General features: G+C 69.1%; 1 protein-coding gene and 1 long non-coding RNA gene across 4 annotated transcripts; both read right to left on the bottom strand.

Moving 5' to 3' along the window:
- Positions 1 to 282: 282 nt before the first annotated feature.
- RNF31 (ring finger protein 31) lies at positions 283 to 26,076 on the bottom strand. 2 transcript variants are annotated; one of them, XM_050919021.1, is made up of 22 exons: positions 25,975 to 26,076; positions 22,533 to 22,738; positions 21,890 to 22,036; positions 17,036 to 17,191; positions 16,187 to 16,240; positions 15,970 to 16,036; positions 15,471 to 15,654; positions 11,934 to 12,264; positions 10,711 to 10,938; positions 9,607 to 9,861; positions 9,034 to 9,216; positions 8,694 to 8,918; positions 6,731 to 6,904; positions 6,103 to 6,201; positions 5,756 to 5,845; positions 5,411 to 5,525; positions 4,068 to 4,186; positions 2,904 to 3,017; positions 2,680 to 2,737; positions 1,607 to 1,703; positions 867 to 1,035; positions 283 to 690 (listed from the first exon to the last, which is right to left on the bottom strand). In XM_050919021.1, the coding sequence occupies exons 2-22, from the start codon at positions 22,728 to 22,730 to the stop codon at positions 637 to 639; spliced, it is 3,117 nt and encodes a 1,038-aa protein (XP_050774978.1). In that variant the 5' UTR covers positions 22,731 to 22,738; positions 25,975 to 26,076; the 3' UTR covers positions 283 to 636. The 2 variants fall into 2 exon arrangements, with proteins under 2 accessions (XP_050774978.1, XP_050774979.1); XM_050919022.1 differs by lacking the exon at positions 867 to 1,035.
- On the bottom strand, positions 9,957 to 10,527 carry LOC127031957 (uncharacterized). 2 transcript variants are annotated; one of them, XR_007768610.1, is made up of 3 exons: positions 10,348 to 10,488; positions 10,055 to 10,307; positions 9,957 to 10,017 (listed from the first exon to the last, which is right to left on the bottom strand). It is a non-coding gene; the product is annotated as an uncharacterized LOC127031957 (long non-coding RNA). The 2 variants fall into 2 exon arrangements; XR_007768609.1 differs by adding an exon at positions 10,500 to 10,527 and having other exon boundaries at positions 9,959 to 10,017; positions 10,055 to 10,422.
- Positions 26,077 to 26,583: the final 507 nt, after the last annotated feature.

Here is a 26,583-nt window from a genome sequence, read left to right as displayed (position 1 = left end):
GGGGCTGCGGGTCCGGAGTGAGGGGCACGGCAGGGCTGGGGGGGGGGCCAGGCTGGGGTAGCAGGGGCTGCGGGGCGGGAGTGAGGGGCTCGGCAGGGCTGGCCTTGCAGTGGGTGGGGCACAGACTAGGGGGCCAGTCTAGTTTTGGGGGGCTGTTGGTGAGACGTGGACGCTAGGCAGTGCTGGGGGGTGCCGGCTGGGGGGAGGGTTAGTTTTGGGGGGCTGTGGGTCAGGGCAGTTTTGGGGATACCTGCTGCATTATTGAGAACCTGAGATTCCTGCTTGGATCAGACTGTTTTATTGGGTCTCACAATGTTCTGTCCCTTGAACCCCCAAATCCCGATTTGTGTTACCCCGAGGGGCTTGAACCCCAATATTCTGAGCCCCACAGAGTCCCCAGCAAGGGGGATGGGCAGGCCCCTCACTCCAATGTCAGATGACCCCCCAGATGGGGACTCAGGGACCCCACTGGTTGCTACCTTGGGGTCCCTTATGCTGTGGATGGGGAATTGGGGTTCAGGATAGAGGGGTTCTCACACGACCCCCCAAATCAGCTAAAATCGAATCCTCCCCCCAGTCCTCCCCTCCCCCCACAGCAGCATCTTCTCCAATCTTCCAGGCCGGCCGGGGAGGGGGTCACTGCCGCTGCCGTAAGATCTTGGGGCCCAGGGGCACCTCTTCCATCAGCTTCTGTGGGGGGCAGATGGGAGTGAGGAGGTGGCCCCATTAGCCCCCCAAGATTCCCAGCTGCCCAGCCTGTCCCCCCCGACTCCTCCCTCCAGGGGAATTGCCTCCCCACCCCCCAGAGCTCAGCCCCCCCGACTCCCCCATGACCCCCCAAGCTGCCCGTCCCGTGGGGCTGGTACCTGCAGCAGGCGCCCGCGGTAGGTGTCCTCGGGCTCGCCGGGGGGCCGGGGGGGCAGCGCCCCCTGGTGGCGCTGGTAGACGGTCTCCAGCTCGGGCAGCGCGTAGAGCCGGGCGGGGTCCAGCGCCCGGGCGTTGATCAGGCTCACCAGGTACTCCTTGTAGTGCGCCCTGGGGGGTCAGCGTCTGCCCCTCAGATCCCCCCGGGGGTCAGCCGGCATGCGCCCCCCCAGGTGCCCCAGCGCCCCCCGGGGTCCCCCAGCACCCCCGCGTCCGTCCCCCAGATCCCCCTGCGCCCTCGCGGGTCCCCCAGTGCCCCCTGCCCCCCATGTCCCCTGGGGGGATCAGCTGGCCTTCGTCCCCCAGATCCCCCCACCCCCCTGTCCCCGGGGGGAGTCAGCCGGTGTCCCCCAACACCTCCCAACTCAAGTGCCCCCTGCCCCCCCACCCCACGTCCCCCCAGCTCTCCCCGACACCCTCCCCATGTGTCCCCCCAACACCCTCCGCCCCATGCCTCCCCTCAGCACCCCCAGATCCCCCATCTACCCCGCCCCGTGTCCCCCCATCCCCCAACGACCCCTGCCCCACGCATGCCCCCAGCCTCCGACTCACCAGCCCCATACAACCCTAGTCCTTCTAATCTCCCAACCCCCGCAGCCGGCCTGACCCCCCAATCTCCTACATAACCCCACTCCACTCCAGCCCTCCCGACCAGCCAATGCCCCACAGCCCCCCCACTTACTGGCAGAGGCCGGCGTAGCCGGGGGACGTCTCCTTCCCGCAGGCCTCGTCCCGCAGCCCGGCCAGTGTCTCCTTCTGCTCCATCACCCGGCAGCCACCTGGCAGGCACGGCATGATGGGTAACGCCAACACCCCGGCTACCCACAATCCCCGGCCTGGGGAGGGGCCAACCTCACCTGGTCACCCCTAATCCCCTGCTCAGGGGCCGATCTCTATCCGGTTACCCACAATCCCCTGCTGGGGGGGGGGGATTGCCAGGTTACCCACAATCCCCTGCTGGGGGGGGGGATTGCCAGGTTACCCACAATCCCCTGCTCAGGGGCCGATCTCTATCCGGTTTCCCACAATCCCTTGCCTGGGGGGGCGATTGCCTGGTGTGATGAAGTGGGAATGTTTTCTGTGAATATTGTGCGGGTGTCTCAGTTTCCCCTCTGCAGTTCATAAGTCTCTAGGTGGGGGGGCAGGGGGTGCGATTGGTGCAGAGCCCTAGGGGGCGGGTGTGATGGGGTCTGCCCAGAGAATGGCCGACGCCCGGTCTAGGCCCCTCCCCGGCAAGGTGCCCAGTGACGGGGCTGGAGAACAAGGGGTCAGGTGGATCCTGGCCCGGGAAAGGGGCAAAGGCAGAGGGGGGGCTGGAGAGTGTCTTTTTGGAGCTGGCTGGGGAAATTGGGGGGGTCCAGAACCGGGGTCCAGCCTCCCCGGCCCCAAGATGGACCTGACTTAGGGGTCCAGAGTCGGTACCTACAAGCTCTGTCCTACGCCGGGTTCCTGCCGCTGGCTGCGGCGTCAGCGGGCAGGGCCCTTGGGCTCCCCAGGACCCCCTGGGGGGACTCGCTGCAGGACGCGCCCAGGGGGACGGGGACGCTGGATGCTCCGGGGTCAGGCCCAGGAAGGGGGAAGCGCGGGAGCCAGGCTGCTCCCAGAGGAGAATCCCCCGAGTCCCGGCTGGCTGCATGGGGAGCAGCTCCCGAGCACCCCCCGGGGACTCCGGGACACCCCGTTACCCACCATCTCCTGCCCATTTACCTATAATTCCCTGCCCGGGGGGGGGTACCCACAATCCCCTGCTCTCACCTCCAGGCGCTGGGCGGGTCCCAGTGGGGGGTTCCGTGTTGAAGACAACTCCGTTATCCTGGGGGGGGGTCAAGAGTGAGACCCACGGTTGCCCCCCCTGCTCCCCCCAACCCCCAGCGTCCCCCCACAATCACCCTGGCCCCGGATCCCCCCCAGTCACCCCCGGCCCTGTCTCCCCAATGCCCTTCAGGGCCCATCCCCCGGATCCCCCCGCGCCCCCCGACCTGCAGGAGGCGCTGCAGCCGCCCCACGTCCCAGTCGCGCAGGTAGAAGAGGCAGTCGCGGGGGTGGTGCCCGTGCAGGGACTGGCGAACCGGGCACGAGGGCACTGGGCATTTCTGGGGGGGGGAGAGGAGAGACACTGCTACACAGCAGCACAACCCCCCCATCCCCCCACAGCTCCACAACCCCTGACAGCCCCACACCCAACAACCAACCCAACACCACAACCCCCATCCCCAGCCAACACTCAGCAACAAACCCAACACCCTCGCAACACCCCACCCAACAATCCTACAACACAAACCCATCCCCCCACAACCCCTGACAGCCCCACACCTAACCCAACACCCACATCTGACAAACCCACACCACAACCCCCATCCCCACCCAACACCCCCAACAACCCTACCCCCATTCCCCACCCAATACCTACCAGTAAACCCAATACCCCACCCAGTAACCCAGAACACAAACCCCAACCCCTACACAACCCCCAACAGCCCCACCCCCAACAACCAAACCGGTACCCACAACCGACAACCCCACACACAACCGCCACCCCACCCAACACTCAGCAACCAACCCAACACCTGTGTCTGACAACACCACACCCCATCTCCACCCAACAACCAACCCAACACCCCCACAACACCCCACCCAAGAACGCTACAACACAAACCCCACCCCCCTAACCTCTGACAGCCCCCCACACAACAACCAACCGCAAACCCACACCCTGCACCACACCACAACCCCATCCAACACCCTGCAACCAACCCAACACCCCCTAACAACCCTACACTACCCCCATTCCCCATCCAACATCTACCAACAAACCCAACACCTCCACAACACCTCACCTAACCAGGGCTGCCCAGAGGATTCAGGGGGCCTGGGGTTTTCGGTGGCGGGTCCTGCTTCAGTGGTAATTCGGCAGCGGGGGGTCTTTCCGCCCTGGAGCGGAAGGACCCCTCGCCGCCGAAGACCCAGAGCGGAAGAAGGACCCTGTTCCAGGGGCCCCAAAAGACTCTTGTGGGGGCCCCTGCGGGGCCAGGGCAAATTGCCCCACTTGCCCCCCCGCCTGGGCGGCCCTGGTCCCACAGCACCACACAACCAACCCAACACCCCCACCAAGGATCCCACAGCGCAGCCCCCGGGCCCCTTACGTTCTTGGTGTAGAAGGCCCCGTAGCAGCCGCTGCAGAAGTGGTGCCTGCACTGCGAGCACTGGAAGTGCATGCAGCCCCCCCGGGCCAGCGCGTAGGGGAACTTGCACTTGGGGCAGGCTGGCGAGAGAGAGACGGGGGGAGTCAACGGGGGGGCCAGCAGCACCCGGGGGGGCACTGGGAAAGGGGGCCAAGGAACAGGGGGGCTTGGAGCGTGTGTGGGGTGATGAGGGGGGGCTCACCGTTTCCCTTCTCCTGCAGGTACACGGCCAGCCCCTGTGCCCGGTACGGGGGGGCAGGGGGCGGGTTGGGGGGACGCAGGGGAGCTCACCGGTTCCCTTCTCCTGCAGGTACACGGCCAGCCCGTGCCCGGTACTGGGGGGCAGGGGGCGGGTTGGGGAGGAGCAGGGGGGCTCACCGGTTCCCTTCTCCTGCAGGTACACGGCCAGCCCCTGTGCCCGGTACTGGGGGGCAGGGGGCGGGTTGGGGGGGAGCAGGGGGGCTCACCGATTCCCTTCTCCTGCAGGTACACGGCCAGCCCCTGTGCCCGGTACTGGGGGGCAGGGGGCGGGTTGGGGGGACGCAGGGGAGCTCACCGGTTCCCTTCTCCTGCAGGTACACGGCCAGCCCCTGTGCCCGGTACTGGGGGGCAGGGGGCGGGTTGGGGGGACGCAGGGGAGCTCACCGGTTCCCTTCTCCTGCAGGTACACGGCCAGCCCCTGTGCCCGGTACTGGGGGGCAGGGGGCGGGTTGGGGGGGAGCAGGGGAGCTCACCGGTTCCCTTCTCCTGCAGGTACACGGCCAGCCCCTGTGCCCGGTACTGGGGGGCAGGGGGCGGGTTGGGGGGACGCAGGGGAGCTCACCGGTTCCCTTCTCCTGCAGGTACACGGCCAGCCCCTGTGCCCGGTACTGGGGGGCAGGGGGCGGGTTGGGGGGACGCAGGGGAGCTCACCGGTTCCCTTCTCCTGCAGGTACACGGCCAGCCCCTGTGCCCGGTACTGGGGGGCAGGAGGCGGGTTGGGGGGGAGCAGGGGGGCTCACCGATTCCGTTCTCCTGCAGGTACACGGCCAGCCCCTGTGCCCGGTGCTGGGGGGCAGGGGGTGGGTTGGGGGGCTGTGGGGGACAACAGGGGGGCTCACCGATTCCGTTCTCCTGCAGGTACACCACCAGCCCCTGTGCCCGGTACTGGCGGACAGGGGGTGGGTTGGGGGGGTGCGGGGGGGGGAACAGGGGGGCTCACCGATTCCGTTCTCCTGCAAGTACACCACCAGCCCCTGTGCCCGGTACTGGGGGGCAGAGGGTGGGTTGGGGGGCTGCGGGGGGGGGGGAACAGGGGGGCTCACCGATTCCGTTCTCCTGCAGATACACTGCCAGCCCCTGCGCCTGGTACTGGGGGTCATTGGTTCTCTTCCACTCCTGGAATTCCTGGCACGACAGGCCCTGGTGCTGCGGCTCCCACTGGGGGGGTGAGATGTGGGAGTCAGTGCAGCCTCGGGCCCCCCCCCCCCGCCACCCACACAGCCCCCCCGGTCCTCCATGCCCAGCCCTTCCCCGCCTAGCCTGACCCCGCCAGAGCCTGCGGAACTACCCGACACTGGAGCATCTGCCTCTTGTCGTCGTCGTCGTCCCCCTGCCCAGCTCCTGCCCACAGCCCCCCTGTCCCTGCAGCCCCCCCAGCCCCCCCTCACCGCGCGCTTGCAGTGGACACAGAAGCTCTGGTTGCACTGGGGACACTGGGCGGCCGCCTGCTCCGACTCGTAGATGAACCCGAACGAGCACTGGAGGGGGAAGGGGGGGTGAGAGAGAGGCCCCCCGAGAGACCCCAATGAGAGACCCCCACAGCCCCCCGAGAAACGACCACAGTCCTCCCCCCAGAGCCCCCCCGAACCCTGCCAAGGACCCCTCCCCTGCCACACACCTCCTCTTCCCCCCCCCAGCCCACCCTGCCCTGTGCCCTGTCCCCTGTCCCCTGGGATTCTGGCCCCGCCCCCAGCCTTCTGGCCCCGCCCCTGGCCCTGGGGCCCGACCCACTCACGTGGGTGCACCACTGGAACTTGGGGTCCCGCATGAGCTCCCGTTCCGTCAGCTTCTTGCTGAAGAGTTCGTAGGTCTCGGGGTCCAGGCACTCGCGGAGCTGGGGGAGGACGGGGAGGGGTGAGCAGGGGCTTCCGGAGCTCCCCTGCCTTTTTGGGGTGTCCCCCCCAGGCTGGGTGCAGGGGGGTCCCAGGCGTGGAATGGTGTGTTCACCCCAGGGGGTGTGGGGATGGGGCGCAGGTCACCCCAATACCTAGGCATGAGGGCCACAGCTGTGGGGGCTCAGGGGGACTGGGGTGGGAGTGGGTTTTGGGGTCCCCTGGGTTTGGGGGGTTCAGGGGTTAGGGGCTCTGGATGTCCAGCGTGGAGAAGTACCCAGCAGGTCGGGTTGGAGGCTTGGGGAGTTTCAGGGGGGCCCGAGAGGATTGAGGGGACTCAGAGGGGGTACAGGGGCCCCTGGGAGGTTTGGGGGCCCCCAGGGCCCGGTACCTGGATGTCCAGCGTGGAGAAGTTCCCAGCAGGTCGGGTTGGAGGCTTGGGGGAGTTTCAGGGGGGCCCGAGAGGATTGAGGGGACTCAGAGGGGGTACAGGGGCCCCTGGGAGGTTTGGGGGCCCCCAGGGCCCCGTACCTGGATGTCCAGCGTGGAGAAGTAGCCCAGCAGCTCGGCCTCGTCGCTCAGGTCGGGCGCGTCGCAGGCCGGACACACCAGGTCCGTGATGTGTTTCTCCTTCACGGCGATGGTGAAGTGCTGGGCGAAGCAGTCAGGGCAGATGGTGCATTCGCAGGACGTCAGCGACTGCATCTGAGGGGGACGCGGCTCAGATGGGGCCGGGAATTGGCTGGCTTGGGGGGGGGATGCATCTGGGGATCTGTGCGGGGGGGACGCAGCTCAGATGGGGCCGGGAATTGGCTGGCTTGAGGGGGGGGGGACGCAGCTCAGATGGGGCCGGGAATTGGCTGGCTTGGGGGGGGGCATGCATCTGGGGATCTGTGCGGGGGGGACGCAGCTCAGATGGGGCCGGGAATTGGCTGGCTTGGGGGGGGGGATGCATCTGGGGATCTGTGCGGGGGGGACGCAGCTCAGATGGGGCCGGGAATTGGCCGGCCTTGGGGGGGGGGATGCGTCTGGGGATCTGTGCGGGGGGGATGCAGCTCAGACGGGGCCGGGAATCTGCTCGTCGGGGAAGATGCATCTGGGGGGGATGTGTCTGGGGATCTGTCCGGGGGGGGACGCAGCTCAAATGGGACCAGGAATCTGCCTGTTGTGGGAGATACATCGGGGGGAGGACGTTTCTGGGGGGAGACACACATCTGGGGATCTGTCTGGGAGGGACGCAGCTCATATGGTGCTAGGAATCTGCCCATCGGGAGAGATGCATCTGGAGGGGGGGACGTGTCTGAGGGGGATGTGTCTGGGGGGAGACACACATCTGGGGATTTGTCTGGGGAGGATGCGTCTGGGGGGGATGTGGCTCAAATAGGGCTGGGAATCTGCCCACTGGAGGAGATGCATCTGGAGGGGGGACATGTCTGGGAGGAGGATGTGTCCTGGGGGGGAGACATCTGGGGATCTGTCTGGGGGGGATGTGGCTCAAATGGGACCAGGAATCTGCCCATCGGGGGAGATACATCGGGGGAGGACGTGTCTCGGGGGGAGACACACATCTGACGATCCGTCTGGGGGGGACACGGCTCAAATGGGGCTGGGAATCTGCCCGTCAGGGGAGATGCATCTGTGGGGGATGTGTCTGGGGTGGGACACGTCTGGGGGGGGAGACACACATCTGGGGATCTGTCTGGGGAGGATGCGTCTGGGATCTGTCCAGGGGGGTGGGGAATGCGGCTCAAATGGGGCCGGGAATCTGCCCGTCAGGGGAGATGCATCTGAGGGGGGATGTGTCTGGGGGGGACGTGTCCTGGGGCGGGGGGGGAGACACACATCTGGGGATCTGTCTGGGGAGGTGCATCTGGGGATCCATCTGGGGGGGACACGGCTTAGATGGGGCTGGGAATCGGCCTATCAGGGAAGACGCGTCTGGGGGGGACATGGGAGGGACGCATAGGGAGGGATGTCTGGTGGGTGGCTGTATCTTGGGGGGAATCACAGGGTTGGGGGGACCCACCAAGCTCATGAAAGGGGACGCTCCCGCCTGGTGGAGGGGAGGGGGCTGCGGCTGGTTGGCGGAGGAAGGATGGGACAACCCTGGCTGGGGGTCCCACACAGGCACAGCTGGCACGGGGGAGGTTGTGCCTGGCTGGTGGTTGGGGGGAGAAAGGGGGGACACAGGCCAGGCAGCACAGGGGGGTGCTGTGCCCGGTGGAGGTGGGGTGGGGTGTTATTTTTGGCTAGCAGGGGTGTGCAGAGCCCGGCAGGGGGGTTGTGTGCAGCCAGCAGGGGGTGGCAGTGCCCAGCAGGCAGGTCGTGCCCAGCCAGCGGGTGGCAGTGCCCGGCTGACAAGGGGTGGCAGTGCCCGGCAGGGGGGTTGTGCCCGGCCGGCAGGGGGTGGCAGTGCCTGGCAGGAGGTGGTGGCAGTGCCCAGCAGTGGGGTCGTGCCCAGCCAGGGGGGGTCGCGCCCGGCCAGCAGGGGTACCTGGTTGCGGGGCAGCACCCAGCCGCACACGGCGCACTCCCAGTTGAGCAGGCGTTTGATGAAGTCGCGGTCGGGGGAGGCCCGCACGGCGTCCACAATGTCGGCCAAGGCCGCCCGCCTCCCCCGGTTCTCCACCGCCTCCTGCTCCCGCACCAGCGACAGCACCAGCTCCGCCCGCCCCCAGCTGGGCAGCGCCAGCGAGGCCAGCAGCCGCCGCAGCAGCGCCTGTGGGGAGAGGGAGTCAGCACCGCCCGCATCCCCCATGGCCCCCCCCACCCCTGGTTCCCCCCTTGCTCCCACCCCCAGACTTTCCCCACATCCCCCTGCCCCTGGCTCTGACCTGCCGGTCGGGCGCGTGGAAGTCGATCTCGGGCTCGGCCAGGTCCCACATGCGCCGGTGGAAGGGCTCCAGCTGGAGGCGCTGCAGCTCCGTCAGGGCCCCCCACAGGTCGCCCCCGTTCTGGTAGAGCGCCTGCAGCACCGGCCCCCGCTCTGCGAACCCCAGCGCCGCCAGCTCTCGCACCTGCAGGGGGGAGAGATGGGACCCCCGACATGGCCCCGGACCCAACCCCTGCCCAACCATCCCCGCCCCTCCCAGGCCCCGCCCCTCCCCATAAGCCCCACAAGCCACGCCCCTCCCAGGACCCATCCCTCCCAATGAGCCCCTCCTGTCCCCCATAACCCCTTCCAGGCCTTACCCCTCTCCACAAGCCCCACCCCTCCCAGGCCCCGCCCCTCAAGCCCTCCCCTTCCCCTGCCTCAGAACCCTTTACCCCACCTAGGCCCCACCCTTCACCTCTCCAGGTCCTGCCCCTCCCCTATAGCCTTTCCCTGCCCCACAAGCCCTGCCTCGCCTCTCCCCTCCCATCCAAGCCCCTCCCCCCCAATCCCTGGCTCCTGGCCCTGCCCCTACCTTGCTGCGCCGGGTGCTCAGGCAGCGGCTCACAGCCTCATCCATGTCGCCCTGGCTCTGGGTCCACGCGGCGCGAGCCTCCTGCTGTGTGATGGCTCCTAGCTCGGCGCCTGCCCCCCGCTCCGTGGCCTGTTCCACCACCGCGTCCAGCACCGCGGGCAGCTCTGAGCGCAGCCAGGGCAGGGGCAGCTCCGTCCCCGAGTACCGCAGAGCCGCCCCCACTTCCTCTGGGGGCACGCCCACCAGCTCCGCCTCCTGGGGAGAGGGCGGGGTTAGAGAGAGCTCCGCCTTCTCTACTGGGAGAGGGCGGGGTTAGAGAGAGCCCCACCTCCTAGTCTGGGAGAGGGCAGGGTTAGCGAGAGCTCCGCCTCCTCTACTGGGAGAGGGCGGGGTTAGAGAGAGCCCCACCTCCTCCACTGGGAGAGGGTGGGGTTAGAGAGAGCCCCACCTCTACTGGGAGTGGGTGGGGTTAGAGAGAGCCCTGTGTCCTGGGGGAAGGCGGGGTTAGAGAGAGCCCCACCTCCTCCACTGGGAGAGGGCGGGGTTAGAGAGAGCCCTGCGTCCTGGGGGAGGGCGGGGTTAGAGAGCCCCTCCTCCTCTACTGGGAGAGGGCGGGGTTAGAGAGAGCCCTGTGTCCTGGGGGAGGGCAGGGTGAGAGAGAGCCCTGTCCTGTGGGAGGGCGGGGTTATAGAGAGCCCCACCTCCTCTTCTGGGGGAGGGCGGGGTTAGAGAGAGTCCCACCTCCTAGTCTGGGAGAGGGCGGGGTTAGAGAGAGCCCTGGGTCCTGGGGGAGGGCGGGGTTAGAGAGAGCCCCACCTCCTAGTCTGGGAGAGGGCGGGGTTAGAGAGAGAGCCCTGGGTCCTGGGGGAGGGCGGGGTTAGAGAGAGCCCCACCTCCTCTACTGGGAGAGGGCGGGGTTAGGAGTTATCCTGTTGGCTCCGCCCCTGATGACGGTTGGCCTGTGCAGAGGAGGGGAGGGGCCTGCATGGGAGACGGGCACAGGAGGGGGAGGAGCTTCAAGGGGATTCAGGGAGAGGGTAGGATCTCCAGATGTTTTTCAAGGATGAGGGGAGGGGCCTCTGGAAAGGGGGCGGGGCCTCTCACCCGGATCATGGCCACCAGCTTCATTCCGTCCTCTCGCAGCTTCTCCTGCCGCCGCCGCTCCACCTCCTCTGGTGAGAGGGGGTGGGGCTTGCCGGGACGCCGGGGTCCCTTCTCTTCCTGGGGGGGCCCCCCAAGCTGGCTGGTCCTGTTGCAAACCTCACACACCCGCCCAGGCAGCTGGTTCCAGAAGGTGCAGTGTTCGCACTGCCAGCCTGGGGCCCCCTTGGCCTGCGGGGAGCCGGGGGTTAATGGAGGGCAGGGGCTGCGGGTCAGGAGTGAGGGGCACCGGGGGGCAGGCCGGGCCCAGCAGGGGCTGCGGGTCAGGAGTGAGGGGCACCGGGGGGGAGGCCGGGCCCAGCAGGGGCTGCGGGTCAGGAGTGAGGGGCACCGGGGGGGGAGGCCGGGCCCAGCAGGGGCTGCGGGTCAGGAGTGAGGGGCACCGGGGGGGGAGGCTGGGCCCAGCAGGGGCTGCGGGTCAGGAGTGAGGGGCACCGGGGGGGAGGCCGGGCCCAGCAGGGGCTGCGGGTCAGGAGTGAGGGGCACCGGGGGGGAGGCCGGGCCCAGCAGGGGCTGCGGGTCAGGAGTGAGGGGCACCGGGGGGGGAGGCTGGGCCCAGCAGGGGCTGCGGGTCAGGAGTGAGGGGCACCGGGGGGGGAGGCTGGGCCCAGCAGGGGCTGCGGGTCAGGAGTGAGGGGCACTGAGGGGGAGGCCGGGCCCAGCAGGGGCTGCGGGTCAGGAGTGAGGGGCACCGGGGGGGGAGGCCGGGCCCAGCAGGGGCTGCGGGTCAGGAGTGAGGGGCACCGGGGGGGGAGGCTGGGCCCAGCAGGGGCTGCGGGTCAGGAGTGAGGGGCACCGGGGGGGAGGCCGGGCCCAGCAGGGGCTGCGGGTCAGGAGTGAGGGGCACCGGGGGGGAGGCCGGGCCCAGCAGGGGCTGCGGGTCAGGAGTGAGGGGCACGGGGGGGGAGGCTGGGCCCAGCAGGGGCTGCGGGTCAGGAGTGAGGGGCACCGGGGGGGGAGGCTGGGCCCAGCAGGGGCTGCGGGTCAGGAGTGAGGGGCACTGAGGGGGAGGCCGGGCCCAGCAGGGGCTGCGGGTCAGGAGTGAGGGGCACCGGGGGGGGAGGCTGGGCCCAGCAGGGGCTGCGGGTCAGGAGTGAGGGGCACTGAGGGGGAGGCCGGGCCCAGCAGGGGCTGTGGGTCAGGAGTGAGGGGCGCTGCCCCCTTACCTGCATGGGCACCGGGGGGCCATCCGGGGGATGCTGGGGGTCGGGGGCGCCGGGCCGGCCGGCCAGCCGGGGGCGCTCACACACGGCACACAGCACGGTGGGGCCAGTGTTGAGGAAGGTGCAAGTCTGGCAGGCCCAGGCCCCCCGGAGGGGGTCCCCATCGGGCGGAGGGTTGGGGGGCGTGGGGCAGCCCCGGGGTCGGTCGCACCCCACGCACAGCACGGCCCGCGCCTCATTGGGGGCATGGCAGGCGCCACAGAGCCAGGGCAGGCGTGGCTTGGGGGGCAGGGCCGGGCGGGCGACCGGGGGCTCCGATGGCACCATGGACAGGCTGGGGGAGAGAGAAGGGGGTGAGATGGGCGGGACCCGGCGGGACCCCCCCAAATGCCATTGACCTCCCCATGCCCCCACGCTGCACCCCAGATCCCCACAGCTCCCCCATTCCTGCACCTCAATCCTCACAGCCCCCCACATCCCCACCCTGCATCCCTAATCCCCACTCCACCCCACACCTCCACCCTGCAGCCCCAGAGCCCCCTTCTTGCCTCCAAATCCCCACTGCTCCCCACACTTACACTCTGCACCCCTAATCCCCACACCACCTGACCCCCATCCTGCACCCCGACCCCCATCCTGCCCCCAAATCCCCCCAGCCCCCACACCCCCACCCCGCAACCCCTAATCCCCATTCCACCCCACACCTCCACCCTGCAATCCGAGCTCCCATCTTGCCTCCAAATTCCTACAGCCCCCCACATCCCCAATCTGCACCCCTAATCCCCACCCCACCCCACACCTCCACCCTGCAGCCCCAGAGCCCCCTTCTTGCCTCCAAATCCCCACTTCCCCCCACACCCACACCCTGCGCCCCCTAATCCCCACACCACCCGACCCCCATCCTGCACCCCAGACCCCTATCCTGCCCCCAAATTTCCACAGCTCCCATGCCCCATCCTGCACTCCAGACCCTCACAGCCCCCACTGCCCCACCCTGCACCCCCAAATCCCCATTCCATCCCACATCTCCACCTTGCAGCCCCAGAGCCCCCATCCTGCCCCCAAATCCCCCCCACTGTGCACCCCCAGAACCCCACTGCCCCCAAACCCCATTCCTGCACCCCCATCCTCACAGTCCCCCACTGCTCCCACCCTGCACCCCCAAATCCCCACTTCTACCCCACCCTGCACCCCCAGAACCCCCATCTTGCCCCTCAAATCCCCACTCCTCCCCACACCCCCACCCTGCACCCCCAGAGCCCCCACCCTGCACCCCCAAATCCCCACTCCTCCCCACACCCCACCCTGTGCCCCCAGAGCCCCTATCCTGCCCCCCAAATCCCCACTCCTCCCCACACCCCACCCTGCACCCCCAGAGCCCCCACCCTGCACCCCCAAATCCCCACTCCTCCCCACACCCCACCCTGTGCCCCCAGAGCCCCTATCCTGCCCCCCAAATCCCCACTCCTCCCCACACCCCACCCTGCACCCCCAGAGCCCCCATCCTGCCCCCCAAATCCCCATTTCTACCCCCACCCCCACCCTGCAGCCCCAGAGTCCCCATCCGGCCCCCCAAATCCCCACAGCCCCACCCCCATATTCCCACAGAACCCCACACCCCGATACATCCCCTGAACCCCCAAATTCCCGCTCAGGCCCCTACATCCCATGACCCTCTCCCCTCCCCCACCTCTGCTCCCCCCTGGCCCGGCCCAAACAGGGACCCATAATGCTCTGGGGCAACTGTCGCCCTCTCCTGGCCACTGAATGGAACGTCCCAGAATCCTCAGGCGTTTTAAAGGGCCAGGAGCCCTGGAAATGGGATTAGGGGGTTGGGGGTCCCCAGTACCTGGGGTGGTGGACCAGGCAGGGGCTTTCCAAAACCTGGGCCAGGGACGATTGAGAGGCCAGGCAGGGGGACCCCAACCCCTGGGGGAAGGGGGGACTGGGGCCAGACAGGGGATCCCCAATGCCTAGAGATGGGGGGGGTCAGGCAGAGGGACCCCAACCCCTGGGGGAAGGGGGGATTGGGGCCAGGCAGGGAGTCCCCAATGCCTAGAGGTGGGACGGGGGGTCAGGCAGGGGGACCCCAACCCCTGGGGGAAGAGGGGATTGGGGCCAGGCAGGGGATCCCCAATGCCTAGAGGTGGGGGGGTCAGGCAAGGGGACCCCAACACCTGGGGGAAGGGGGGATTGGGGCCAGGCAGGGGGTCTCCAATGCCTAGAGGTGGGGGGGATCAGGCAGGGGGACCCCAACCCCTGGGGGCAGGGGGGGTTGGGGCCAGGCAGGGGGTCCCCCAAACCAAGGGGCCTGTTGTCCGAATGGAGCTGCACTCCGCGAGCAAGCGGGTTCCCCTCACTGACTTGCTGAGTTGGGGTGCAGGCAGCGGGGTGGTGCCACTGAGAGCCGGGTCCCCCCCTGAATTTGAGCTTTTAATTAAAAAATCCAGCCCAGAAAACTGGTGCCCGGGTTCGAGCCCGGGGGGGGGGGGGGGGCGGGGGGCGTTGGGGACATTTTCTTCGTTTTAGTCATTAATATGAAAGCCTTGGTTTTAAATGTACGTTTCTCACTTTTATTTTCAATTGAATCTTTTCTGGTACTGAATTTTGAACCAAATTCGTTCACTTGGCGTTTTATTTGCCAGTAAATTTGTGTTTCGTTTTTTATTTCACCTGCTGTTGTTTTTTTCACCGTCATTCACGTATTTGATAATCGTCTCTCTTCACGAGAGAGAAAAGAAGGAAAAGCAGCGAACGTGTTGGAAATGGAAACCTTCCCTTTGATCACCTGTTGGGATCTCGTCCGCATCGGCTGCACGTCGCTTTATGGCAAAGCTGTTACGAAGCAGTCGTCAAAAGTTGACGGCTTTTATTTTGATTTTAAATTTCATTTTTAATTTCACTTGATTTCTTTTTGAATTGTCATTCACCTGATCCTGTGGGGGGTTTGTTACTAAACAAAGAAGAAAACACATTGAAAGCGACTGAAATGTCCTGGTTTAGGTCCAGCTTTCATTGAAATCACATTTGGGGGCCTGTTCCTTAGTATCACGGCAAAGACGTGCGTTTCATTTTTAGTTTCCATTTATTTATTTTTTCATTTCTTCGGGTTTCAGTTTAACGGTACTTTGTTTATTTTGCAGGCTGGGTGTTCAAGAGAAAAGAAATCGCATTCGAAATGTAAAGTTTAACGAACAGCTGATCTGAATCACCATTTCGGCTGAGGAATCACCCAAATTACGGCCAGTTTGGTAGGAAACTTTTTCTTTTTACATTTATTTTTATTTCAAATGTGATTTTCAATGTTTCAATTCATTTGTAATCATAATTAATGTATTGCCTGGAGTAGAATAGGGTTCAGAAGGTACCCAAGTGCTGGGGGGGGATCGGGGGTCCCCATTATCGGGGGCTAAGGGGGTCACAGAGGGGGCTCATTCTATGGGGGCAGAACAGGGTTCAGAGGGTCCTTGTATCCTGGGGGGCTCAGGGTGGGGGTCTCCAATACCTGGGGGCAGGGTGGCTCAGGGGGATCCCCGTTACCTCTGTGCAGGGGGCCCAGCCCCCAAGCCTGGCTCCCCCACGGGGAGGCGCTGGTGCTGGGCCCGGGCCGGGTGCTTGTGGAAGAGACGGTCGCATTCGGGGCACAGACTCTGGTTGCATTCGGGGCAGCGCAGGGACGCTGGCTCCAACCCACACAGCAGGCAGGTGGCCCGGGGAGGCGGCCCTGGGGGGTGGGAGAGAGGGATCACCCCACAGCCCAGCCCCTCATATCCTCTAGCCAGTGCTCCCCTACTCCCAGTCCCCACCGCCCTGCCCCACAGCCAGAATCCCCTGTGTGCCCAACAGCGCCCCCACTCCCCAGCCCCACAGTGCCCCTGCACTCTCCCCACAGCGACCCCCAGCCGGTGCTCCTCTGCTCTGCATCCTCACCGCCCTGCCTCACAGCACCCCCACTCCCCAGCCCCATGGCTCCCTCCACGCTCTCCCCACAGCCAGAGCTCCCTGTGCTCCACTCCCCATGGTGCCCCATGGCACGTACCCATCTGGGGCAGGGCTCCGGGGGGCACTGTGTCGTGGACGGACACCGAGTCCGGGATGAGGGTCACCTGGAAGAAATGAAGAGGTGACAGGCCCAGCCGAACCCCTCGATCCACCCGACCCCCCCTAGCCCTGCCCCTGCCCCACACCCCAGCCCTGTCTCTCCCAACCCTGCACCGCATCCTCCCCTAGACCCCCTCCCACTTGCCCCTCCTCACCTCCTGCCCCCCCTGCAGCATTCTCTGCAGGGTATCGGGGTTCGGGTGATTGTTCTGAAATGGAAAAGACACGAGACTCAGCCTCTGCCCTGCTCCCAGCCCCACAGCGCCCCCTGCTCAGCCCCCCAACCCCACTCTCTGCCCCACAGCGCCCCCTGCTCAGCCCCTACCCGGCTCCCAGCCCCACAGCGTCCCCTGCTCAGCCCCCCAACCCCACTCTCTGCCCCACAGCGCCCCCTGCTCAGCCCCCACCCTGCTCCCAGCCCCACAGCGCCCCCTGCTCAGCCCCCCACCTTGCCCCCCAACCCCACCCTCTGCCCCAGAGCGCCCCCTGCTCAGCCCCTACCCTGCTCCCAGCCCCACAGCGTCCCCTGCTCAGCCTCCCAACACCACTCTCTGCCCCACAGCGCCCCTTGCTCAGCCCCTACCCTGCTCCCAGCCCCACAGCGTCCCCTGCTCAGCCTCCCAACCCCACTCTCTGCCCCACAGCGCCCCCTGCTCAGCCCCTGCCCTGCTCTCAGCCCCACAGCGTCCCCTGCTCAGCCCCCCAACCCCACTCTCTGCCCCACAGCGCCCCCTGCTCAGCCCCCACCCTGCTCCCAGCCCCACAGCGCCCCCTGCTCAGCCCCCACCCTGCTCCCAGCCCCACAGCGCCCCCTGCTCAGCCCCCCACCTTGCCCCCCAACCCCACTCTCTGCCCCACAGTGCCCCCTGCTCAGCCCCCACCCTGCTCCCTGCCCCACAGCGCCTCCAACTCAGCCCCCACCCCGCTCCCTGCCCCACAGCACTTCCTGTTCAGCCCCCACCTCACTCCCTGCCCAGCGCCCCCTGCTCCCCGGTGCCCCCTACCGAGAGCAGCAGGTTTAGCTCGGCCCGCAGCAGGACCACGTCCACGGTGACGGAGGCCACGCGCCGGGCGTCCGGCTCCTCCAGCCCCTCGGCGAAGCTCAGCCCATCCGGCTGTTGCTCCGTGTAGCCGTAGAGCCGGAGCACGTCCCGCCCGCCCTGTGGGGAGCCACGTTAGCACCGGGGCTGGGGTGTAACTAGGGTGTCGGTAACTGGGGGGCTGGGAGACATGTGGGGGCTGCAATGTAACTAGGGCAGGGCTGGGCAAACTTTTTGTCCTGAGGGCAACACTGGGGCTGCAAAACTGTCCGGAGGGCCGGGTAGGGAAGGCTGTGCCCCCACCTCCCCCTATGTGCCCCCTCACACTTCCCACCCCCTGACTGCCCCCCTCAGAACCTCCGACCCATCCAGCCCCCCCGGCTCCTTGTCCCCTGACCACCCACTCCCAGGACCCCTGCCCCTAATGGCCCGCCGGGACCTCAATCCCTCTCCAAGCTCCCCCCTCCCTGTCCCCTGACTGCCCCCTCCTGGGACACCCTGCCCCTAACGGCCCCCTGGGACCCCACCCCCTCTCCAAGCCCCCCGCTCCCTGTCCCCTGACTGCCCCCTCCCGGGACCCCCTCCCCTGCGAACATGGGCGGAGGACTCGACGAGCAGAGGCGGCTGCGCAGCCAGAGAGAGGGGGTGGTTTCCCTTTCAAAGCGCTGCTCCCCGCCCGGTGCCCCCCTGCGCCCTCCGGCCGCGTTCCCCCCGCTCCTGCCACCCGCCAGCCTGCTCCCCGCCCGGTGCCCCCCAGCGTCCTCCAGCCGCGTTCCCCCCGCTCCCGCCACCCGCCCGCCTGCTCCCCGCCCGGTGCCCCCCTGCGTCCTCCTGCCACGTTCCCCCCGCTCCCGCCACCCACCCGCCTGCTCCCCGCCCGGTGCCCCCCTGCGTCCTCCGGCCGCGTTCCCCCCGCTCCTGCCACCCGCCCGCCTGCTCCCCGCCCGGTGCCCCCCTGCGTCCTCCGGCCGCGTTCCCCGTGCTCCCGCCACCCGCCCAGCCCGCCTGCTCCCCGCCCGGTGCCCCCCTGCGTCCTCCGGCCGCGTTCCCCCCGCTCCCGCCACCCGCCCAGCCCGCCTGCTCCCCGCCCGGTGCCCCCCCTGCGTCCTCCGGCCGCGTTCCCCCCGCTCCTGCCACCCGCCCGCCTGCTCCCCGCCCGGTGCCCCCCTGCGTCCTCCGGCCGCGTTCCCCCCGCTCCCGCCACCCGCCCGCCTGCTCCCCGCCCGGTGCCCCCCTGCGTCCTCCGGCCGCGTTCCCCCCGCTCCTGCCTCCCGCCCGCCTGCTCCCCGCCCGGTGCCCCCCTGCGTCCTCCGGCCGCGTTCCCCCCGCTCCCGCCACCCGCCCGCCTGCTCCCCGCCCGGTGCCCCCCTGCGTCCTCCAGCCGCGTTCCCTGTGCTCCCGCCACCCACCCGCCTGCTCCCCGCCCGGTGCCCCCCTGCGTCCTCCTGCTGCGTTCCCCCCGCTCCTGCCACCCACCCAGCCCGCCTGCTCCCCGCCCGGTGCCCCCCTGCGTCCTCCTGCCGCGTTCCCTGTGCTCCCGCCACCCGCCCAGCCCCGCCTGCTCCCCGCCCCGGTGCCCCCCAGCGTCCTCCGGCCGCGTTCCTCCCGCTCCTGCCACCCGCCCGCCTGCTCCCCGCCCGGTGCCCCCCTGCGTCCTCCTGCCGCGTTTCCCCCCGCTCCCGCCACCCACCCGCCTGCTCCCCGCCCGGTGCCCCCCTGCGTCCTCCTGCCGCGTTCCCCGTGCTCCCGCCACCCGCCCAGCCCGCCTGCTCCCCCGCCCGGTGCCCCCCTGCGTCCTCCTGCCACGTTCCCCCCGCTCCCGCCACCCACCCGCCTGCTCCCCGCCCGGTGCCCCCCTGCGTCCTCCTGCCACGTTCCCCCCCGCTCCCGCCACCCACCCGCCTGCTCCCCACCCGGTGCCCCCCCAGCGTCCTCCAGCCGCGTTCCCCCCGCTCCCGCCACCCACCCAGCCCGCCTGCTCCCCACCCGGTCCCCCCCTGCGTCCTCCGGCCGCGTTCCCCCCGCTCCCGCCACCCGCCCGCCTGCTCCCCGCCCGGTGCCCCCCTGCGTCCTCCGGCAGCGTTCCCCCCGCTCCCGCCACCCGCCCGCCTGCTCCCTGCCTGGTGCCCCCCTGCGTCCTCCTGCCACGTTCCCCGTGCTCCCGCCACCCGCCCAGCCCGCCTGCTCCCCGCCCGGTGCCCCCCAGCGTCCTCTGGCCGCGTTCCCCCCGCTCCCGCCCGCCTGCTGCCCGCCCGGTGCCCCCCTGCGTCCTCCGGCCGCATTCCCCCCGCGCCCGCCTGCTCCCCGCCCGGTCCCCCCCTGCATCCTCCGGCCGCGTTCCCCCCGCTCCCGCCACCCGCCCAGCCCACCTGCTCCCCGCCCGGTCCCCCCCAGCGTCCTCCGGCCGCGTTCCCCCCGCTCCCGCCACCCGCCGGCCTGCTCCCCGCCCGGTGCCCCCTGCGTCCTCCGGCCGCGTTCCCCCCGCTCCCGCCACCCGCCCGCCTGCTCCCCGCCCGGTGCCCCCCTGCGTCCTCCGGCCCGCGTTCCCCCCGCTCCTGCCACCCGCCCCACCTGCTCCCCGCCCGGTGCCCCCCTGCGCCCTCCTGCCGCGTTCCCCGTGCTCCCGCCACCCACCCAGCCCGCCTGCTCCCCGCCCGGTCCCCCCCTGCGTCCTCCGGCCGCGTTCCCCCCGCTCCCGCCACCCGCCCGCCTGCTCCCCGCCCGGTGCCCCCCTGCGTCCTCCGGCCGCGTTCCCCCCGCTCCAGCCACCCGCCCGCCTGCTCCCCGCCCGGTGCCCTCCTGCGTCCTCCGGCCGCGTTCCCCGTGCTCCCGCCACCCGCCCGCCTGCTCCCCGCCCGGTGCCCCCCTGCGTCCTCCGGCCGCGTTCCCCCCGCTCCCGCCACCCACCCGCCTGCTCCCCGCCCGGTGCCCCCCTGCGTCCTCCTGCCGCGTTCCCCCCGCTCCCGCCACCCACCCGCCTGCTCCCCGCCCGGTGCCCCCCTGCGTCCTCCTGCCGCGTTCCCCCCGCTCCCGCCACCCACCCGCCTGCTCCCCGCCCGGTGCCCCCCTGCGTCCTCCTGCCGCGTTCCCCCCCGCTCCTGCCACCCGCCCGCCTGCTCCCCGCCCGGTGCCCCCCTGCGTCCTCCGGCCGCGTTCCCCCCGCTCCCGCCACCCGCCCAGCCCGCCTGCTCCCCGCCCGGTGCCCCCCTGCGTCCTCCGGCCGCGTTCCCCCCGCTCCTGCCACCCGCCCGCCTGCTCCCCGCCCGGTGCCCCCCTGCGTCCTCCGGCCGCGTTCCCCCCCGCTCCCGCCACCCGCCCAGCCCGCCTGCTCCCCGCCCGGTGCCCCCCCTGCGTCCTCCGGCCGCGTTCCCCCCGCTCCTGCCACCCGCCCGCCTGCTCCCCGCCCGGTGCCCCCCTGCGTCCTCCTGCCGCGTTCCCCCCGCTCCCGCCACCCGCCCGCCTGCTCCCTGCCTGGTGCCCCCCTGCGTCCTCCTGCCACGTTCCCCCCGCTCCCGCCACCCGCCCAGCCCGCCTGCTCCCCGCCCGGTGCCCCCCAGCGTCCTCCGGCCGCGTTCCCCCCGCTCCTGCCACCCGCCCGCCTGCTCCCCGCCCGGTGCCCCCCTGCGTCCTCCGGCCGCGTTCCCCCCGCTCCCGCCACCCGCCCCGCCTGCCTGCTCCCTGGAGGCTGCGGGTGAGCCTCCCCCCCTGCTCTCCCCTGCCCCCCCCACGGGGCGCATGCCAGGGCACCCTGTGTTCACCCCTGAGCCGCGAGGGAAAGGGGACAGCAGGGGAGTGGCTGGGGCCGGCCCGGAGCTGGAGGGCCGGGCAGGACAGTCCCACGGGCCGGAAGTGGCCCGCGGCCCATAGTTTGCCCACCTCTGAACTAGGGTGTCGGTACCTGGAGGGCCGGGAGATTAGGGGCCGGGAGTGTCAGTAACTGGGGGGTTGAGGTGTCGGTACCTGGGGGGTTGGGAGATTGAGAGGGTGGGGGTGTCGGTACCTGGGGGCTGGGAGATTAGGAGGGCAGGGGTGTCAGTAACTGGGGGGCTGAGGTGTCGGTAACTGGTGGGGGTGTCGGTACCTAGGGAGCTGGGAGATTAGGGGGGCAGGGGTGTCAGTAACTGTGGGGCTGAGGTGTCGGTAACTGAGGGGCTGGGAGATTGAGGGGGTGGGGGTGTCGGCACCTGCGGGGCTGGGGGACTTGGGGGCTGAGGTGTCAGTAACTGGGGGGCTGGGAGATTTGGGGAGGATGGGGGTGTCGGTACTAACGGGCTGGGAGATTTGAGGCTGTTGGCCGTGCTGCAGAAGACGGGGTTGTTGGATATTGGGGTACAGGGAGTGAGTGGGGTTCAGGAGTTGGGGGAATTCCGCAGATCAGAACGCATATTTGGGGGTCTCACCTGGCTTCATCCATGCTGAAAGAGCCAAGTTTGTTGGGTACTGCGGTTCGGGGAGACCGGGCGATCCTGGGGGGTTCAGTGTAGCTGGGTGATCTGGGGGCAGGGAGTCCACGTGTTGGGGGGTTATGGGGGTTCAGATGCTGGGCGATCTGGGCCCTGGGCAGAGGGGCTGGGGGGGTTCAGGAGCACTGGGAGGGGTGGGAGAGGCGGGGGGGGATTTGGGGCACTGAGAGTTTAGGGGGCTGGGGGGGTTCAGGAGCACTAGGAGGGGTGGGAGAGGCAGGGGGGGATTTGGGGCACTGAGAGTTTAGGGGGCTGGGGGGGTTCAGGAGCACTGGGAGGGGTGGGGGAGACCGGGGGGGGGTTTGGGGCACTGGGGGTTTCGGGGGCTAGGGGGGCCCGGGGGCCGGGGTCCCACCTGGATGGCATCGACCGTGCTGCGGAAGACGGGGTTGTTGAACTTGACCCCACGCCAGTAGCGGGGTTTCAGGGGGTTCAGCAGGTTGCGCCCATATTTCTCCAGGATGTTGAGGGCCGTGGAGATGGTTCGCAGGCAGGCCGGGGACTGGGGGGCAACAGGGGACATGAGGAGCAGCCCAGAGCGGAGACCCTGCCTTCCCTTTTCCCCCAACTCCCCTCCTGCCAGGAGCCCCCCATTCTGCCCCTCACATTCACCCAGAGCCCCCCAATCCCTCCCTCACCCCCACTCTGCCCTCCTAGAGCTGCCTCTGCCCCATCCCCTCTCACCTTCCCAGTCCCCCTCTTCCGACCCCAACCCTCCCCGCCCCACCGCTGCTGACCCGCTTCAGTGCCCCCGCCCCTCCCCAGCCCCACCCTCCAACTCCCCCCACCTGCCATCTGTTCCCAGTGCCCACTCCCCAGCCCCTTATTCCTGCCCCCAGCTTCCCCCTTCCCCCTCCAGCCCCCCACACCTACCCCCAACTGCCCCCCATCTGCTCCCAACGCCCCCTCCCCTTCCCCAGCCCCACTACTAACTCCCTCACCCCCCAACACCCCCTCCCCATCCCCCCATGCCTCCTCTCCCCACAGCCCAGCAATACCTGCTCCTGCATGTTGGCACGGAGGATGCCCTGGGCGTCAATCTCCCGGTACTTGATGTGGGGGGGCAGGGGAGCCTCAACCAGCTGCTGGACAGTCTCGGGGTGCAGATCCACCGGGCTCCGGGCCAGCGCCTGCACCAACTCCTCCCGCAGCTGCAGGAACTGGGGTTCCCCGAGGGGTGGGACCGCCTGCGCCATGACCCGGCCTGGGGGAGAGCAAAGCACTAACCTGCTGCCCCCGAACCCCGATTCCTGCAACCAGTCTGCCCGGACCTCCGTATCCCCAGCCAGCCCTCACCTGTACCCCAATATTCCCAGCCAGCCCCCATACCCGATTCCTGCAACCAGCCCCCCTGGACCTCTTTACCCTCAGCCACCTCTCACCAGTACCCAGATATTCCCCACCCATAGCCCGATCCCTGCATCCAACTCCGTACCCCGATATCCTCAGCTGGCCCCCGTACCCCAATCCCTGCAACCAACTCCCCACACTCCGGTATCCCCCGGCCATCCCCTCCATACCCCAATCCCTGCAACCAACCCCTCGTACCCCGATCCCTGCAACCAACCTCCGTACCCCGATATCCCCAGCTGGCCCCTGTACCCCAATCCCTGCAACCAACCCCCCACACTCCGGTATCCCCCGGCCATCCCCTCCATACCCCGATCCCTGCAACCAACCCCTCGTACCCCGATCCCTGCAACCTACCTCCGTACCCCGATATCCCCAGCTGGCCCCCGTACCCCAATCCCTGCAACCAACCCCCCACACTCCGGTATCCCCCGGCCATCCCCTCCATCCCCTAATCCCTGCAACCAACCCCTCGTACCCTGATCCCTGCAACCAACCTCCATACCCCGATATCCCCAGCTGGCCCCCGTACCCCAATCCCTGCAACCAACCCCCCACACTCCGGTATCCCCCGGCCATCCCCTCCATACCCCGATCCCTGCAACCAACCTCCCGTACCCCGATCCCTGCAACCAACCTCCCGTACCTCGATATCCCCAGCCGGACCCCCCATACCCCAATTCCTGCAACCAACCTCCCGTACCTCGATATCCCCAGCCGGACCCCCCATACCCCAATCCCTGCAACCAACCCCTCGTACCCCAATCCCTGCAACCAACCTCCCATACCCCAATATCCCCAGCCAGCCCCCATACCCCAATTCCTGCAACCAACCCCCCGTACCCCGATCCCTGCAACCAACCTCCCGTACCTCGATATCCCCAGCCGGACCCCCCATACCCCAATCCCTGCAACCAACCTCCCATACCCCAATATCCCCAGCCAGCCCCCATACCCCAGTCCCTGCAACCAACCCCTCCATACCCTAATCCCTGCAACCAACCTCCCGTACCCCAATATCCCCAGCCGGCCCCCATACCCTGATTCCTGCAACCAGCCCCTCGGACCTCACTATCTCCAGCCAGCCCTCACCTGTACCCCAGTGTTCCCTGCCCATACCCTGATCCCTGCAACCAACCCCCCGTACACCAATATTCCTGGCTGGCCCCCTGTATCCCAATTCCTTCAACTAGCCCCCATACCCCGATATCCCCAGCCAGCCTCCCACTGTACCCTGATTCCCCCAACCCGCCCCCACCCTTTCCCCAATTCCTGCAACCAACTCCCCATACCCCAATATCCCCAGCCGTCCCCTGTACCCTAATATCCCCCAGCCAGCCCAACACTGTACCCAAATATCTCCAGCCAGCCCCTGTGCCCCGATTCCTGCAACCAGCCCTCTACTGTACCCCAATACCCACAGCCAGCCCCTGTACCTCAATTCCTGCAACCGGCCCCCTGGACCCAGATATCCCCAAGCAGCCCCCTGTGCCCTGATTCCTGCAACCAGCCCTCTGCTGTACCCCAATATCCCCCAGCAATCCCTCCACTGTACCTAGCTATCCCCAGCCAGCCCCTGTGCCTCGATTCCTGCAACCGCCCCTGTACCCCGATATCCCCAGCCAGCCCCCCACTCATACCCCAATATCCCCCGGCCAGCCCCTCCATACTCTCCTGATCCCTGCAACCAAACCCCCATAGCCCGATTCCTGAAACCAGCCCCCACCCATAACCCGATATACCAGCCAGCCCCACACTGTACTCTGATATCCTAAGCCAGTTTCCTGTACCCTGATTTGTGAAACCAGCCCTGTACCCCAATATTCCCCAGCCAGCCCAACACTGAACCCAAATATCTCCAGCCAGCCCCTGTGCCTCAATTCTTGCAACCAGCCCCTGTGCCCCAATATCCCTCAGCAAGCCCTCCACTGTACCCAGCCGGCCCCTGTACCTCGATTCCTGCAACCGGCCCCCCTGTACCCCGATATCCCGAGCCAGCCTCCCATACTCCAATCCCATTGGCCAATCCCCCCATAGCCCAATCTCCCCTGCACAGACCCTGCCCCATACACTGATCCCCCACCCCGCGCCCCAGTCCCCCATTGCCCCAGGGGCGGGTGGCGGGATGCAGGGGGTCGGACCTGGTGCTGGGGGGGCGGAGCGGGCCCTGGAGGTGCAGGCTGGGCGGACAGTGCAGGTGGCAGGCGGCTGCAGGGTGAGCCAAGGGTGGGTTGGGGCGGTGAAGAGGGGGCCGGGGAGCAGAAGGGTCGGCGGGTGTGCAGGGAAAAGGCGGGGGGGCCTGGGGTGGGTCGGGGGTGCAGGGAAAGGTGCGGGGGTCCCTAGGGCGAGCCGGGGGGAACAGAGGGGTCGGCGGGGGGGCATGAGCTGGATCAGGGGTGCAGGGAAGAGGTGGGGGGCCCTGGGCTGGATCAGGGGTGCAGGGAAGAGGCGGCGGGCCCTGGGGGGGGGCCGGGGGGATGCAGGGGTCCGGTGGGGGGTGCAGGGAAGAGGCGGGGGGGCCTGGGGGATGCAGGGGTCCGGCAGGAGGTGCAGGGAGCCGGCAGGGGGGGCCTGGGTGCAGGGAAAGGTGCGGGGGGCCTGGGGGGGCCTGGGGGATGCAGGGGGCCGGCGGGGGTGCAGGGGGGCCGGCAGGGGGGGCCTGGGGTGCAGGGAAGAGGCGGGGGGGCCTGGGGGGATGCAGGGGTCCGGCGGGGGGTGCAGGGGGGCCGGCAGGGGGGCCTGGGGTGGAGGGAAGAGGCGGGGGGCCTGAGGGATGCCGGGGGGCCGGCAGGGTGGGCCTGGGGTGGGCCGGGGGTGCAGGGAAGAGGCGGGAGGGGGCCTGGGGGGGTGCAGGGGTCCGGCGGGGGGCGTAGGGGGGCCGGCAGGGGGGGCCTGGGGTGGGCCGGGGGTGCAGGGAAGAGGCGGGGGGGCCTGGGGGGTGCAGGGGTCCGGCGGGGGGTGCAGGGGGGCCGGCAGGGGGGGCCTGGGGTGGGCCGGGGGTGCAGGGAAGAGGCAGAGGGGCTTGGGGAGGCCCGGGGGATGCAGGGATCCGGCGGGGGGTGCAGGGGGGCCAGCAGGGGGGGGTCTTACCGTGCAGCGGGCGGGGCGGGGCCCGGCCCGGCCAAGAACTCGCGGAAGGAGGGCAGTGGGGGCGGAAGAGAAAGAGAAACAGCTGGTGGGGGGGCGGCAGGGGGGCCCGCGGGCCGGTGGGGGGGAGGCAGGGGGGCAGGTCTTGCAGTTGGGGCACGGGACATACCGGGGGGACCCAGGGCTGGGAAAGGGGGGCAGTGGAGCCCAAGGCTGGCGGGGGCCAGGGGACGGTAAGGGGTAGGTCTGGGAGTGGGGGGCAGTGAGGGTCTCGGGGGGACCCCAAGGCTGGCGGAAGGGGGCAGTGGGGCTAGCAGGGGGACTCCAAGGCTGGCTGTGGGGACTCCCGGGGCTGGCAATGGGGGGCAGGCGCGGTAGGGGGGCAGGTCTGTGAGTGGGGGACAGGGCTGGCCGTGGGGACCCCGGGAATGGGAGTTGGGGGCACGGGGTGTCAAGGGGACCCCAAGCTGGTGGGAGCCGGCAGGGGAGGGTAGGGAGGCAGGGCTGGCAGTGGGGGGACAAGGGGGTCTCTTGGGGCCCTCAAGGCTGGCAGGGGCTGGCAGGGGGGCAGGAGGTCTCAAGGGGACAGGAGGTCTCGGGGGGACCCCAAGG

Source organism: Gopherus flavomarginatus, chromosome 11, assembly GCF_025201925.1.
Source record: "Gopherus flavomarginatus isolate rGopFla2 chromosome 11, rGopFla2.mat.asm, whole genome shotgun sequence".
Taxonomy (NCBI): domain Eukaryota; kingdom Metazoa; phylum Chordata; order Testudines; family Testudinidae; genus Gopherus; species Gopherus flavomarginatus.
This window is presented reverse-complemented; position numbering and strand designations above follow the sequence as displayed.

What these genes read in the sequence shown, in the direction of transcription:
- RNF31 (XM_050919021.1), bottom strand. Translation starts at nt 22,730, where the DNA reads ATGGCGCAGGCGGTCCCACCCCTCGGGGAACCCCAGTTCCTGCAGCTG. An exon ending in GGGCCTTCTACACCAAGAAC is followed by an intron (nt 3,018 to 4,067) that starts GTAAGGGGCCCG and finishes TCCCCCCCCCAG; the next exon opens with AAATGCCCAGTGCCCTCGTG. An exon ending in GACCCGCCCAGCGCCTGGAG is followed by an intron (nt 1,704 to 2,679) that starts GTGAGAGCAGGG and finishes CGTGCCTGCCAG; the next exon opens with GTGGCTGCCGGGTGATGGAG.